General features: G+C 44.2%; 1 protein-coding gene and 1 pseudogene across 2 annotated transcripts; one reads left to right on the forward strand and one right to left on the reverse strand.

Moving 5' to 3' along the window:
• Positions 1-3,162: 3,162 nt before the first annotated feature.
• On the forward strand, positions 3,163-6,047 carry LOC128306016 (fatty acid hydroxylase domain-containing protein 2-like; annotated as a pseudogene).
• A 2,391-nt stretch (positions 6,048-8,438) lies between these two features.
• Positions 8,439-14,785, reverse strand: LOC128301032 (uncharacterized). Of its 2 annotated transcripts, none has more exons than XM_053037328.1 (4): positions 14,632-14,785; positions 14,236-14,549; positions 9,306-14,156; positions 8,439-9,221 (listed from the first exon to the last, which is right to left on the reverse strand). In XM_053037328.1, the coding sequence occupies exons 1-3, from the start codon at positions 14,670-14,672 to the stop codon at positions 9,334-9,336; spliced, it is 5,178 nt and encodes a 1,725-aa protein (XP_052893288.1). In that variant the 5' UTR covers positions 14,673-14,785; the 3' UTR covers positions 8,439-9,221; positions 9,306-9,333. The 2 variants fall into 2 exon arrangements, with proteins under 2 accessions (XP_052893288.1, XP_052893289.1); XM_053037329.1 differs by having other exon boundaries at positions 8,439-9,253.
• Positions 14,786-15,004: the final 219 nt, after the last annotated feature.

Here is a 15,004-nt window from a genome sequence, read left to right on the forward strand (position 1 = left end):
TTTCTTTTTCGTATTACAAAACCGATCACCAACCAATCACACCCGATCGTCGTTCGCTCAACTGCCGCGAGCAGCTACGGGCATTCTAAAAGCGCAAAATTTCTCTTTTAGCACTTTTATACGACACCGACCATCGTCGGTTCGGGTCTTATCAGAACACGTTCCCTGGCGGGGAGGGCCAATTATTCGCAGCGCCCGTTTATCGTATGTTTTACCGGTTGCAGACTAAAAGGAAGCAACAAGAACATTACACGGGCGCCACAGAAGTGCAACGATCCGTCCAAAGTTATGTGTGTGCCGCGTCGAACCGACCTGCCTAAACTGTGCGGTTCTTCCACGAGATGGATTCTCGCCGGTAACGATCCCTTTTCCGTGACAGTTCATTTTTGCTGCCAAGATTCTTTGTCTTAGCACACTTTTTCGTGTGTGTTGACCTTAATCGAGCTTTTATGCAAATATGCCGGTACCCCCAGTGGCGATAATGAATCGCACAGTGTGACGCTTCTTGCTAAGCAAATCTTTGGTACCAGGTGTTTTCTCCACGTTACAGAGAGGTGATAAGATGTGTGATCTTGTTTGGGGGCTCGTGTGTGATTAAAATGAATTATGATGTCTATGTCAAGGTGGCGTACGGAGGATGTAATTAGCTAACACCGAGCTGTACCTCTCACACAAGAGTGTGACGGTGATGATGATTGAGGTCATGAACTTGATCGTTGCTTCAGTGTATCGATCAATCAAGCGATCGGCGAGCAGTGTTATATGGCTAGAGCTGTAAGCGTTATGTAGTATAGAGCCTTCATTAAATCACCTGCTAAGTAGCATCTCTCGATAACGACGTTATATTGTGAAACAATTTCTAATTAACAACTCTTTAATAGGTAAAACAATGTTAAACTATACTTACCCCAAAGAAAGATTGTAGGCTTTATGGTGGAGTGCATGCGGAAAGCACCCTTTATCAGTAACAAAAACACTGGTAGTTGTCTATAGAGAATAGCCCCAATGAAAACGATTACCGTCAGGCAGAACGACGAGGAAATGTCCCGTCGGTGTACACCCCATTACTGTCACTGTTCAATCGGTTAGCAATTGATAAACGGAATGAGGCTTGTTATGTCACACAGCGCAGAAATTAAATTAACATAAATAAATAAATTATACTGTGTTAATTAAGCACGCATTAAGGGCATTGTAAATCAGAAAGCATGGCAATGAAAGTTAAGATAGCCAGCTAGTCAAGCTTTTCTAGCCAACGATTCGAACCACCCAAGTGAAACAGTAACATTCAGGAAGTAAAGAAGTTCGCGGCGTACAACATAATTAGTGTGATTAGTTTGTACATTTTTCCAGTATGGAACAGGAACGGGTCTGAGATAAATTTTCATTTCGGTTGTACTTTACAATGTAAATGTATCCATTCTATCACCGGTAGCACGGAATATACACGGGAGATTGTGCTGCAACATCGTGCTACATGATCCTTAAGGCCAGTGTATGAGACCAACCAGACAGTGAAGGACTCCTTGGAGGACCAGGGCGTAATTATTGTTGGAGCCTCTGGAAATGAGGATGGAAAGAACGTTGCAGCAGGAGACAGTCAGGACGTTCCTACACACGGCATATTCATGTGAAAGCGCACGAGCTGCTAAATACCGGTACACTATCCTTTCACTGTCCGTGGGCCGACTGTGGGGCGGCTTTTGCACGCTCGTACGAATTGTAGCACACCGTCAGGAAAGGAAGGAAATTCGAAACGTTACGGCGTTGTTGAAAATGGTCCAATCGGGTTCGAATGCTAACGATTAGGTAATACGATAAAAAAGCCTTATTTACACGATAAACGTTATTTCATTATGTTTACAACTAAATGTACAAAATCCAAATCGACGAACCAACTGAATAAAAAGCGAATTTATGTTTATGAACACTGTACAAATATGTATACATTTCTAAAGATTATTTAGCGTTTTTGTATTATTATTTAAATAATTTCTAGTTGAAGTGAATTAAAAACAAATTTCCGTAAGATAAACAAGATGTTACGTGACTTCTGTGAAGAAAGAAATGTTTTTTGCAATTTTCACTCCCATCGCTTCGTTGCTCCGCGATTATTCCAAACGCCATCCAGGAGCGCCGCATCCATCACCATTGTTTTCATTTTCAAACTCTCCCGTACGAAATCCCATACAAAGCAGCTGTTTTCAGATTTCTGACACCAAGAGAGCATGTATTAGCAGGAGGTTCAATGTTTATCTCTCCAGCGTGCATATTTTGTTGCTTGGGCCATCACTACGCACACAATCAAACTCATGAGCACGATCGGTTGTGTAAGTGAGATGAAGTGAGATGAGTTTGATAGTGTGCGTAGTGATGGCCCAAGCGACAAAATATGGCGACAAAGGCAAAGAAAAATGATTTCTACTCCATTGCGTATATTTTCGCACCGACTATCTTTGTTTTTCGGCAAAAAACGGATTGCTCTGCGTACGAATAACTGCAATAAGTTCTTTTTTCTTCATCCCGCAGTTGTACGCTACGCAAACGTACGCACGATAAGCGATCCTTGTAGCCAACGTAAAAGCGTATCGTGCACCGTGGATCAAAGCTGGAAAAAGAAGAAGGATTACACGATGCTGAAACTTCCTTCCGGACAACTCGGGCCTCTGGTATTGTGCCCACGTCCGCGGCGATCAGGGACAGCGGTGGTATCCTTGCTGCATTACGTAAGAAACGATCTGCTGCAGCGAACCAACTGTCGAGACTTTTAGGCGATAACATCCCGCAAGCCGTATGTGAAAGTTCCGTTCCACAGCCAATCACCAACAGACCGGCGTTTTTGCGTAGATACAAAACGCAACCCGGTAACAATGAACCGATAGAATCGCACGATCTGCGGCGGGTGATGAATCAAACTTGTTCAATCAAACGGTGATTGGAATCGCGTTAACGTTTGCCGGCTACTACGAAACAATCCGTGGTTCGGTGCCGGACGTACGCACGGTATCCTCGGTGGGTGTGATCTTGCGCGATCTGGTCGTGTGTGTCTTCTTCGCTGAGATTGGATTTTACTACGTACATCGATTCTTGCACCTCGAGCCACTGTACAAACTGGTCCATAAAAAGCACCACGAATGGACGGCACCGTTTGCTTGGACCGCTATGTACTGCCGTGGTAAGCGTGGTAAGGAATACCTCGTACTAAAACATCCATCGCTCTTTCGTCTTTCTAGGAAACATAGAAACAATTCGGCATTTTACTTGGACCTTTTCTCTACTTACTTGCTAAACATTGATAAATTCAAATGCGAAACTGCCAACTATTTATTGCATTGGATGAAACGGAAAACTTCCTTCAGCTCGCTCAAACTTTCCGTCGTGTTGATTTGACGTTTTGAATGTAAACAAGTTGTTCACGCTTCGCAAGCTTGCTGGACAATGCGAAAATAACATAATTATTCTACTTTCCCGAAAAAGACGATTTCCCGTAAGAAAATAGTGATACAGCAATAGTGGTTTTATCGTTTGGCTCGAGTGTGACAGTGCTACGGTGTTTATTACAGGATGAACTTACCGGATCGGTTGGGGAGGGTTTGTCAGCTGCCAATAGAGCCTCTACCACCACCGGAGTTGATTCTTCGGTAAGAGTTTATTCCTGCGTGCATGCCGGTTGCAAGAAGCTGTAATTCAATGAGCGGCATCTAACAGAGCACGAGAAATATCACGGTGGAGAAGGAAGCTCCTTGCGATCGCCTCAGGACGTTCCTACACAGTCAGGACGACAGTCAGGACGTTCCTACACACGGCATAGTCATGTGAAAGCGCACGAGCTGCTAAATACCGGTACACTATCCTTTCACTGTCCGTGGGCCGACTGTGGGGCGGCTTTTGCACGCTCGTACGAATTGTAGCACACCGTCAGGAAAGGAAGGAAATTCGAAACGTTACGGCGTTGTTGAAAATGGTCCAATTGGGTTCGAATGCTAACGGTTAGGTAATCAATAAAAAAGCTTTATTTACACGATAAACGTTTTTTCATTATGTTCACAACTAAATGTACAAAATCCAAATCGACGAACCAACTGAATAAAAAGCGAATTTATGTTTATGAACACTGTACCAATATGTATACATTTCTAAAGATTATGTAGCGTTTTTGTAATATTATTTAAATAATTTCTAGTTGAAGTGAATTAAAAATAAATTTCCGTAAGATAAACAAGATGTTATGTGACTTCTGTGAAGAAAGAAATGTTTTTTTGCAATTTTCACTCCCATCGCTTCGTTGCTCCGCGATTATTCCAAACGCCATCCAGGAGCGCCGCATCCATCACCATTGTTTTCATTTTCAAACTCTCCCGTACGAAATCCCATACAAAGCAGCTGTTTTCAGATTTCTGACACCAAGAGAGCATGTATTAGCAGGAGGTACAATGTTTATCTCTCCAGCGTGCATATTTTGTTGCTTGGGCCATCGCTACGCACACTATCAAACTGATGAAAACGATCGGTTGTGTAAGTGAGATGAAGTGAGATGAGTTTGATAGTGTGCGTAGTGATGGCCCAAGCGACAAAATATGGCGACAAAGGCAAAGAAAAATGATTTCTACTCCATTGCGTATATTTTCGCACCGACTATCTTTGTTTTTCAGCAAAAAACGGGTTGCTCTGCATACGAATAACTGCAATAAGTTCTTTTTTCTTCATTCCGCAGTTGTAAGCTACGCAAACGTACGCACGATAAGCGATCCTTGTAGCCAACGTAAAAGCGTATCGTTCACCGTGGATCAAAGCTGGAAAAAGAAGAAGGATTACACGATGCTGAAACTTCTGAAACTTGGTATTGTGTCCACGTCCGCGGCGATCAGGGACAGCGGTGGTATCCTTGCTGCATTACGTAAGAAACGATCTGCTGCAGCGAACCAACTGTCGAGAATTTTAAGCGATAACATCCCGCAAGCCGTATGTGAAAGTTCAGTTCCACAGCCAATCACCAACAGGCCGGCGTTTTTGCGTAGATACAAAACGCAACCCGGTAACAATGAACCGATAGAATCGCACGATCTGCGGCGGGTGATGAATCAAACTTGTTCAATCAAACGGTGATTGGAATCGCGTTAACGTTTGCCTGCTACTACGAAACAATCCGTGGTTCGGTGCCGGACGTACGCACGGTATCCTCGGTGGGTGTGATCTTGCGCGATCTGGTCGTGTGTGTCTTCTTCGCCGAGATTGGATTTTACTACGTACATCGATTCTTGCACCTCGAGCCACTGTACAAACTGGTCCATAAAAAGCACCACGAATGGACGGCACCGTTTGCTTGGACCGCTATGTACTGCCATCCGATCGAGCACATCATCAGCAACATGATCCCGCCAATGATCGGCATACAGCTCATGAAGGCGCACATCTTCACCACTGCCATCTGGTTTCGGTTGGTAATCTTTAACACGATTCGGGATCATTGTGGCTACCATTTGCCGTTCTTTCCCAGCTCCGAGTACCACGATTATCATCACGCGAAGTATGAATCAACAAGCCAAACTGCTGTATGAGGGATATTCTTGCACAGCTTTTTATGAATGTTTGTTGTATGTTTACAGATTTACTGAGTGCTTCGGAACGTTCGGGTTGCACGGGACGGACACAAAGTTCCGGAAGTCAAAGCAGCACCAGCGTCATCGTACACTTTGGGGCATCAAATCGGCCCGAGAATTGTATCCGGATAGTTAATCCGAAGCCACCTGTTTGCCATCCAAAGCTTACGAGTGAGCGTGGTAAGGAATACCTCGTACTAAAACATCCATCGCTCTTTCGTCTTTCTAGGAAACATAGAAACAATTCGGCATTTTACTTGGACCTTTTCTCTACTTACTTGCTAAACATTGATAAATTCAAATGCGAAACTGCCAACTATTTATTGCATTGGATGAAACGGAAAGCTTTCTTCAGATCGCTTAAACTTTCCGTCGTGTTGATTTGACGTTTTGAATGTAAACAAGTTTTTCACGCTTCGCAAGCTTGCTGGACAATGCGAAAATAACAGTGAATAGTACGAAGAACGTGTAATTATTCTACTTTCCCGAAAAAGACGATTTCCCGTAAGAAAATAGTGATACAGCAATAGTGGTTTTATCGTTTGGCTCGAGTGTGACAGTGCTACGGTGTTTATTACAGGATGAACCTACCGGATCGGTTGAGGAGGGTTTGTCAGCTGCCAATAGCGCCTCTACCACCACCGGAGTTGATTCTTCGGTAAGAGTTTATTTCTGCGTGCATCCCGGTTGCAAGAAGCTGTACTTCAATGAGCGGCATCTAACAGAGCACGAGAAATATCACGGTGGAGAAGGAAGCTCCTTGCGATCGCCACCAAGTGACAAATGAAGATGGAAAGAACGTTGCAGCAGGAGACAGTCAGGACGTTCCTACACACGCCATAGTCATGTGAAAGCGCACGAGCTGCTAAATACCGGTACACTATCCTTTCACTGTCCGTGGGCCGACTGTGGGGCGGCTTTTGCACGCTCGTACGAATTGTAGCACACCGTCAGGAAAGGAAGGAAATTCGAAACGTAACGGCGTTGTTGAAAATGGTCCAATCGGGTTCGAATGCTAACGGTTAGATAATACGATAAAAAAGCCTTATTTACACGATAAACGTTATTTCATTATGTTTACAACCAAATGTACAAAATCCAAATTTACGAACCAACTGAATAAAAAGCGAATTTATGTTTATGAACACTGTACAAATATGTATACATTTCTAAAGATTATGTAGCGTTTTTGCATTATTATTTAAATAATTTCCAGTTGAAGTGAATTAAAAACGAATTTCCGTAAAATATACAAGATGTTATGTGACTTCTGTGAAGAAAGAAATGTTTTTTGCAATTTTCACTCACGTCGCTTCGTTGCTCCGCGATTATTCCAAACGCCATCCAGGAGCGCCGCATCCATCACCATTGTTTTCATTTTCAAACTCTCCCGTACGAAATCCCATACAAAGCAGCCGTTTTCAGATTTCTGACACCAAGAAAGCATGTATTAGCAGGAGGTTCAATGTTTATCTCTCCAGCGTGCATATTTTGTTGCTTGGGCCATCACTACGCACACTATCAAACTGATGAGCACGATCGGTTGTGTAAGTGAGATGAAGTGAGATGAGTTTGATAATATGCGTATGCGTATCTCACTTCATCTCACTTACACAACCGATCGTGCTCATGAGTTTGATAGTGTGCGTAGCGATGGCCCAAGCAACAAAATATGCACGCTGGAGAGATAAACATTGAACCTCCTGCTAATACATGCTCTCTTGGTGTCAGAAATCTGAAAACGGCTGCTTTGTATGGGATTTCGTACGGGAGAGTTTGAAAATGAAAACAATGGTGATGGATGCGGCGCTCCTGGATGGCGTTTGGATAATCGCGAAGCAACGAAGCGACGTGAGTGAAAATTGCAAAAACCATTTCTTTCTTCACAGAAGTCACATAACATCTTGTATATTTTACGGAAATTCGTTTTTAATTCACTTCAACTGGAAATTATTTAAATAATAATGCAAAAACGCTACATAATCTTTAGAAATGTATACATATTTGTACAGTGTTCATAAACATAAATTCGCTTTTTATTCAGTTGGTTCGTAAATTTGGATTTTGTACATTTGGTTGTAAACATAATGAAATAACGTTTATCGTGTAAATAAGGCTTTTTTATCGTATTATCTAACCGTTAGCATTCGAACCCGATTGGACCATTTTCAACAACGCCGTTACGTTTCGAATTTCCTTCCTTTCCTGACGGTGTGCTACAATTCGTACGAGCGTGCAAAAGCCGCCCCACAGTCGGCCCACGGACAGTGAAAGGATAGTGTACCGGTATTTAGCAGCTCGTGCGCTTTCACATGACTATGGCGTGTGTAGGAACGTAAATGGTAGGCTTCAACATCCTAAGGATGTCGTGCCGATAAAGAAGAAGGAATTTGAGTACACTACATACTTTTCTTGCGTAGCCGTGTAACCGGGCCGATATAGCTAGTCAAAAAGATACAAATGTTTTATATAACGAAGGATATATGAAATCCAATGATATTTTCGATATATCAAGGATATTTCCGATCAATTTTTTTACCTTTTTAAATAGATTTTGTGCTATAAATTAACTCTACTATTAAATTAAAAAAAAGGCACAATTAGCACAAATTTGTTGGGGACCTCAATAAGACGAGGCCCTAGGCGACCGCCTACTCCGCCTACCGTTTGATCCGCCGCTGCTTCTGAGGTCGTCCTATGTTGGGTCGAAGGTCATAGGTTGCCAATTGGTCTTTCTATAGTCTGAAAGCACGTCGCTGTTGGCTAACGACTTTATCGTTTTGTCATCATTTACAAATTACGGAATAAAAACGCATATGAACTGTCGATTTGACTCTAATTTAATGTCAAAGATACGAATTGTACCAGGCAAATGTATTAATGTTTTGTTTAAAAAAATACACATTCCTGTTGTGCCGAACTTAATCAATACTTAACATAACATGACAAACATACAATCAGTACACCAACGATTATAGTGAACCATTCACAAGATAGGATCTAACATAAAACCTCTAAACCTAAAAGAGGTCTTAGCGTGACTGCTCTGCTTGATTTATCCTTGCTATTTTGCTGAGTTGCCGCATTTCAATGTCGTGCTGAATGGCTGTTTATCTGTGACTAACAATAGAAAATACCCACAGCTGGATAGGTTATGTATGTTGGAGGCATGGTCTCGGTGTGTTGTTCAGTTCTCCATTATACGCTATTGTATAGACCGGCCCTTGTTACATGTTTATTTTATCCCGTAGCCAAATAATCAGCCCTGTACGTTATGAGTTGCGTTACCGACTATAGAACTTTGCAGTTTGAAATTTACACGCGTTGTCCTTAGCTAACTTATCTTAAAGATCCTATAATAATACATTCTCTATTTGCCTTACAACAATTATACAATTTTCGATTTTATGCTTTAGTATCGAAACATACATTCTGATCCAGTCGTTTTTGGCCGTGAAACAAACATGACTTACAAACCTTGTAATTTATGGTACAAACCATCCTCACCTAACCGAACAGCCTGTCCTGTATAATTCTCATTCAATAAACTCGGGTACTCTGTGCCATGATGTAGTTCTAGGATTGCTGCTAGGTTCACTAGTTTACTGTATTCGCCGGCACCTGTAATAGAAAGATAAGCAGAACAGGATTGACTAAAGATTTCTTCATTTTCTTGGCTACAACTTTGATTTACGATTCGCTTACCAGCTCGAGCACCGTTGCCATGATCCTCTCACTTCGATGAAGACCTCCTGTATTGATATTGTAGGGTCCTGCATGATTTTTCCACGTCCATTATGGTTTTTTCTAGTGGACTGAATACAGTACGTAGCTCGCTTGTGATCGCTTCGTGTTTGTTAATCATCTGTTCGGCTTTTGCCATGGCGTCTAAGCCCTTCGCAATTACGTCATCGACAATATCCTGACTGTATGCCATACCGTTTACTATTTTGGCCCGTTTGCCTCCGGCATCGCTTCGTATGCTATCGCTAAGGCTAGTGAAACTATCATACAGACTGGTTATGCTATCGTTATGCTGCGACTGTTCTTTATGCGTGCGCTTTCGATCTGAGGTGTACGTAGTGAAGCTAGATCCGGAGGATGTCTGAGTAGTGTCGACTTCTGATTCTTCAATGGCTCTTTGCGCTTGTTTCTGTAAGTGCAGTAGTTGGTCCTTCCACCAGTTCGTTTCAGTGTGCTGAAGAAACTCACTACGTCGATAGCACACTTCGAGGAGTTGTGTTCTAGTTGAACTGCTACTATCGATACGTAACAATAAAGCGCGAAGAATCTTCTCTGAAATCAATGCTAATAGTGGTACCCAATAGCAATGGCGAGCATTCTCGTCAGTTTTTCCCGCTGGTCGAGTTTCCGGTTCATGCACATATCCTGCGAGTTGTGAAACAATGCCTTGCATAATCTGTTGAGTAAGCGTGCTTAAGGTGTGACCATCTTCCATCAACAGTATCCGATAGGTGGACAAGTATTTGTTCAGCTCCGTCCGTAGTCTCGTCACATCCAATGCGACGCCTTGAGTGATTGCTTCTTGAGCGACACAATCGATTGCACTCTGCAAGCTGTTGGGCAGTGGACGAAGCTCCAGAGATTTTAGCAGTTGCACTAGTTGCTCCTTACGCTGGGAACTATGCCAGTCCGATGGGAAATAAGCTTCCGGCAATGGTAAAAATTTGCCCGTTTTAGTTGCCTCCGAGTAATCACGAAGGTTTCCAAACTCCTCTGGCAGTAGCACAAATTGTTTTAAATCTTGGTCCACCATCGATTGAACTTTTCCAACGATTGAATTGTACAGTTGCACGATTCCATCCCCGTTCCGTCCGGCTAAGGTGCAACCGTCTGGTTTGCGGCAGGCCTTATTCAAACGGAACCACATTTCTGAACCAATGCAACTCTCCAGAAAGTCGGTTAGCGGTCGCATCTCTAAACGCTCCCGATAACGTGGTGATTCAAACTGCAGGTGCGCTCTATAGCAGTTAGTAAGGTAAGTGATTGCCTCTCGCAGTGTGTCGTTTTCCGTTGCTTTGCACCACAAAAATACGCGCCACCGTTTTATCGTGCCTACAACCAATCCCAGACTCTGTTCCAAGTTGTCCACCGATAAAGCGGTACTACCAGCTCCGGCACTGTTTGGGCAGTACAGAACAACAGCAATACTTGGTTCACCACCACCACACTTTGACAGAATGTTCTTCAAGCGTGTCCGAGCATCTTCAATTTGACAACGATCACTCAGGAAAAATAAAAGCCCATCGCTTAAATTACATGCCAGTTCACGGTCGGTATCCTTTTCGCTGATTAACGATCGTCCCCTAAGTAAACGCATACAGATTGCGCGCTGTTCTTTGCTGACGTCTGCAGAACCGCCCTGCGACGAGCTCATATAAGAATGTTGTTGTTTAGATGGTGGTGGCCGTGTGTCTAAGTAGAAATAAGGATGATTTGTTGTACTGTTGTCTTTCCGGAATCCACAGCACTGTAGCCACCGTTGGACAAAGCTTGGAAATCCTGCTGATCCTTCCTCACCTTCAGCTGGCACCGAAATCACCAATTTCCAGCAGATTAACCCGGCAAACCCAAGCAAACGAGTCGGTGACAGTGTCTGCAGTTGGTGGATCATACTTTCCAGTGGCACGAACGGATCGATAAGCTGTCGCTCAGGAAAAGCATCGAAAAGGAACACTTCGCGACGTACCGACTCTTCTTGAAGCACATCGTCAGGGCTACGTTTCGTACCGGTGAGCCGTGCGCTTAAGAATGGGCGCAATTGATCACAGCGCGGTAATTGGTCCATTGCAATACTGCCATTGACAAAGGACGGTGGTACGGTTCGCATTAATCGACGCCACCTAGCTACACTCTGTGCGTGACGGTGCCATCGGTGGAAATATTTGACGCTCAGTTTCCAAGCTCGGGCTGATTTTATTCGTTCCATTCGCTCAATCTCCTGCTTGGCCACCGAGGGTACAAATGAGGCGAGTATCTCACCCGCTAATTCTTCAATCAGCTCCAATGGATATTGTTGCAGTCGTTTGTGATGCGCCAACGCAGCTTCTGCAATTTCCGGCACAATCTCTTCCACAAGCAGATCCAGCAGCTTATCCAGCTCATCAGTACTTGCCCGTTCGATAGTTTGCTTACGTTCCTTTTCGAGTTGTTCCTGCCTTCTCCTTTCTTGCTCCTGTTTTAATTTTTCCTGCTGTTTCTCTAGCTCCGCAGCCTCATTTGGGTCGGGCATCTTGGGTAGCATACTAACTTTCTCTTGAATTTCGTTCGTTTCTTTGGGTGGTTGTTGGAAAAAGCCAGCCGCAAACGCTGGAGTTGAACTGACAGGCACTTTGTCAGGTATTAAGGAAGCTTTATCGAACATATTGGCCCTGCTGAAAGGGTTCGCTGATGCGGATATCGTATCAACGCCAAATGTTGTGGATGGCGTAAATGCGGAAAGTTTGGGCTGGAACAATGAAGCCGATGCGGCTGGTGTTTGTGGCTTCATTAATGACGTTTCCTTGGCCGCCTCGAAGAACGTCTGTCCGGCGGGTGTTACTGAGATGTTCGTCGGTGGATTGGTGTGCTGCATAGTGATGCTGTTTAGCTGGCCAAATACATTATTTTTAACGGCTGCTGTCGCATTACTAACCGGTTGACTAAATATGCTGCCTCCGGACGTTGCCTTACCGGATGCAAAAGAGCCGAAAATTTTGCTACCATCAGCTGTAGATGTGGTGGATGGAGGATTACCGGGTGGAGCAGATACATTGCCAAATATATTCTTTCCAAATCCAGTGGGAAATGTAAATGCTGCTGGAGCAACGGTCGTCGATGGTTTGAAGATAGAAATTTCATCACTAGGTGCTTTGGAGTCAAACGTTCCAATGACTGGTGATGGCTCCACTGCAAATGGTGTTACCGTTGGCTTACTTGGAGGGGTACGGGCACGAGGAGATGACCGCGGAATCGCGATTGTAGGTGAAGGCACTTTGAAGATCCTATCATCTGACATTGTTTCATCCCGTGCCTGCACTGGTGTACTATCAACCTTATCTTCCTCTATTGGATGTAGCGGTAGAAGCTCTTTGAGAGCCTGTTTCTGAGGTTGGGCTATACTCTCTTCGGCATTATGCTTACGATTTGCAACGACCGACTGGAGCACCTGCTCTTTTAAACAACCATTTGTGTCGAAACTTTCGGTTGGTGGTTGTACCACCGGCAACCGTTTCTCCCACTCTTCTAGGGGACGTCCGCAGATGGCTTCCCCTGTCGATACGGAGCGTTTGCTCTCAACCAACCGGACTGCACGGGACGTCGGGAATGGAAGATCAGGCACGTAGAAATTCAACTGCCTAGGTTCAAACATTACCATGTCGGTCGTTTGATCGACCATAATGCCGTAGTGGTCGAAGAACGCATCCGCTTCCTCTTCATCCTCAAAGCCGAGGATGCTCGTCATGTACTCCAGTGAGAACGTTGCCGTTGACCGTACTGCGTAAGCTTTTCGTAGAATTTCGAGTGCTTTCTGACGAACTTGAGTGAAGTATCGAAGCAAGATGCATGCATTCATGTAGCTGGTCGACTGTACAAGTTGAAAGAATCGCACGAAATTGTTCTCCTCCAGTGCAAAGTAAACGGAAAGTGCGAACTGGATTTCACTAGAGTGAATAATCGCCTCCGGCAGCTGTCGTAACTCCCACAAGAAGTTGCCATCGTTCAAGTACAGCAGTACCATATAAGCGCGAAACTCAGCTTCTGCTGGACAGCGTTGACCGCGCTTGGCCAGATCCGTATACATGTACTTCAGTGTTTGCAGACATTTCGTCATGTTCTCGGTGTTTATTTTCTGATCAAACACAGACGGATCCTCGGAAACAAGTCGGGCCGCACAGTGTATATGAAAGCGAGTGCACTGCTCTACCAGCTCAACGACGGTGGGCGAACAAAGGTCTTGCTGCGTAATGTCCTTCCGGATACCGCGAGTTCGATCCCAGATGTAATGGAACCAATCGCTCACATTGCCACCACCTTCACTTTCATCGTCATCGCACAGGTCGGCCAAATTTGTAAGCAAGAAGTGCATCGTGCGTCCAAGAGCTTGTTGCGAGCGCAACTCGTGCGGCAAGGGTAATTCCTGGTCGGCTGAGCTGCGAGAGTATTGTTTGATAGCTTTCACGTGATCTATCTGTGTAGCACTACCGACCTGTTTTTCATACGAAGGCACCATACATTTCCACTCACGCAGATAGCGCTCCTTTTCGGGGCACATGTCTGGACAAGTGCCTTCGATGTTTTTTGCCTTCCGAATGTCAGTCGTCCGTTCCGTTGTGAGGCGAATATAGCGATCCTTTGCCTCCAACACTCTGTATCGCTCCTCTGCAGAAAATGCTGGTTTGCGTGCTAACGTTTCTAGCTCAACTCTTATCTGTTTAATCCTTGGGTCTTGCTCCGCACGAAATGCGGTAGTTGCCGTAGGTTTAGGAAGAGAAGCACGATTGTTCGACAGAACCGCAGGACGTTGTTCACCGGTTTTATAATACGCCAACAAACCTTTAAAGAGAATTTCAATTTTAGACAGCAACAATTCAAGAATTTTAGTTTTCAAGCAACGGAATAAAGCAGATCTTACTCGGCGAAGGTGCTCCTCGTGTGTTGTCAAACGCTTCCAGCTCCATCTGCACCTCCATATCGATAGCCGATCCGCCTATTTTTCCATTGTCACCTAACGATTGGCTCTTTACGTCCGTCCAAGAGATGTTGAAAGTATGATTCTTGAACTGGCCGCCTTTAGCCACAGCCAGCAGGGCCGATTCTGGTGTCTCGTAGTCAACGGTACATGCAAGCCGGCCAGGCCGTAGAATAAAGCGCTTGATTTTGCCAAACTGGCTGAAGTGCATCTTCGCGATCAACTTATCCAGAAACAGTTCCGGAATGTTTTCGCAGCTGCAAATGGTACAAGCGAATGATTGTTATTAGCAATGGTCAAGCGATTCAACACTGGCATCATAAGCCTATCATCACTTACTTGACGGAAGTGCGAGTTTCAGTTATACCGTTTGTAGCCATCACGATAATGCTACTCTAGCAGCAGAAGTACGAACAAATTTCCTTGCAGTTCTGATATTTCTTTTGCAAAATAACGCGCTTTTTCAGGACCGGCTTGCATTGATTGTTTTGATAGCAGCGCACGTATCGGAGGAGGCCATTGGCGTTTTGACGTTTAGCAAAAACACCAAGAAGAAACCCTCGCTTGTCAGCCCAACACAAGGGGTGTATAGAGTGAGGTAAACGTAACGAAATGTTAATTTAAATTGATTTATAATTTCACAATTTTTATGATTGTTACTCTCGAGGAGTCGGTGAAGATTATTTGTTTGAACAAATGAAATGATTTTTAG

Source organism: Anopheles moucheti, chromosome 3 (genome assembly GCF_943734755.1).
Source record: "Anopheles moucheti chromosome 3, idAnoMoucSN_F20_07, whole genome shotgun sequence".
Classification (NCBI taxonomy): domain Eukaryota; kingdom Metazoa; phylum Arthropoda; class Insecta; order Diptera; family Culicidae; genus Anopheles; species Anopheles moucheti.

Excerpts from the sequence above, each read along its gene's own strand:
- LOC128301032 (XM_053037328.1), bottom strand. The coding sequence starts at position 14,672 with ATGGCTACAAACGGTATAACTGAAACTCGCACTTCCGTCAA. Across the intron at positions 14,550-14,631 it reads GAAACTCGCACTTCCGTCAA|CTGCGAAAACATTCCGGAAC; the intron begins GTAAGTGATGAT and ends TACCATTTGCAG. Across the intron at positions 14,157-14,235 it reads ACGAGGAGCACCTTCGCCGA|GTTTGTTGGCGTATTATAAA; the intron begins GTAAGATCTGCT and ends TTCTCTTTAAAG.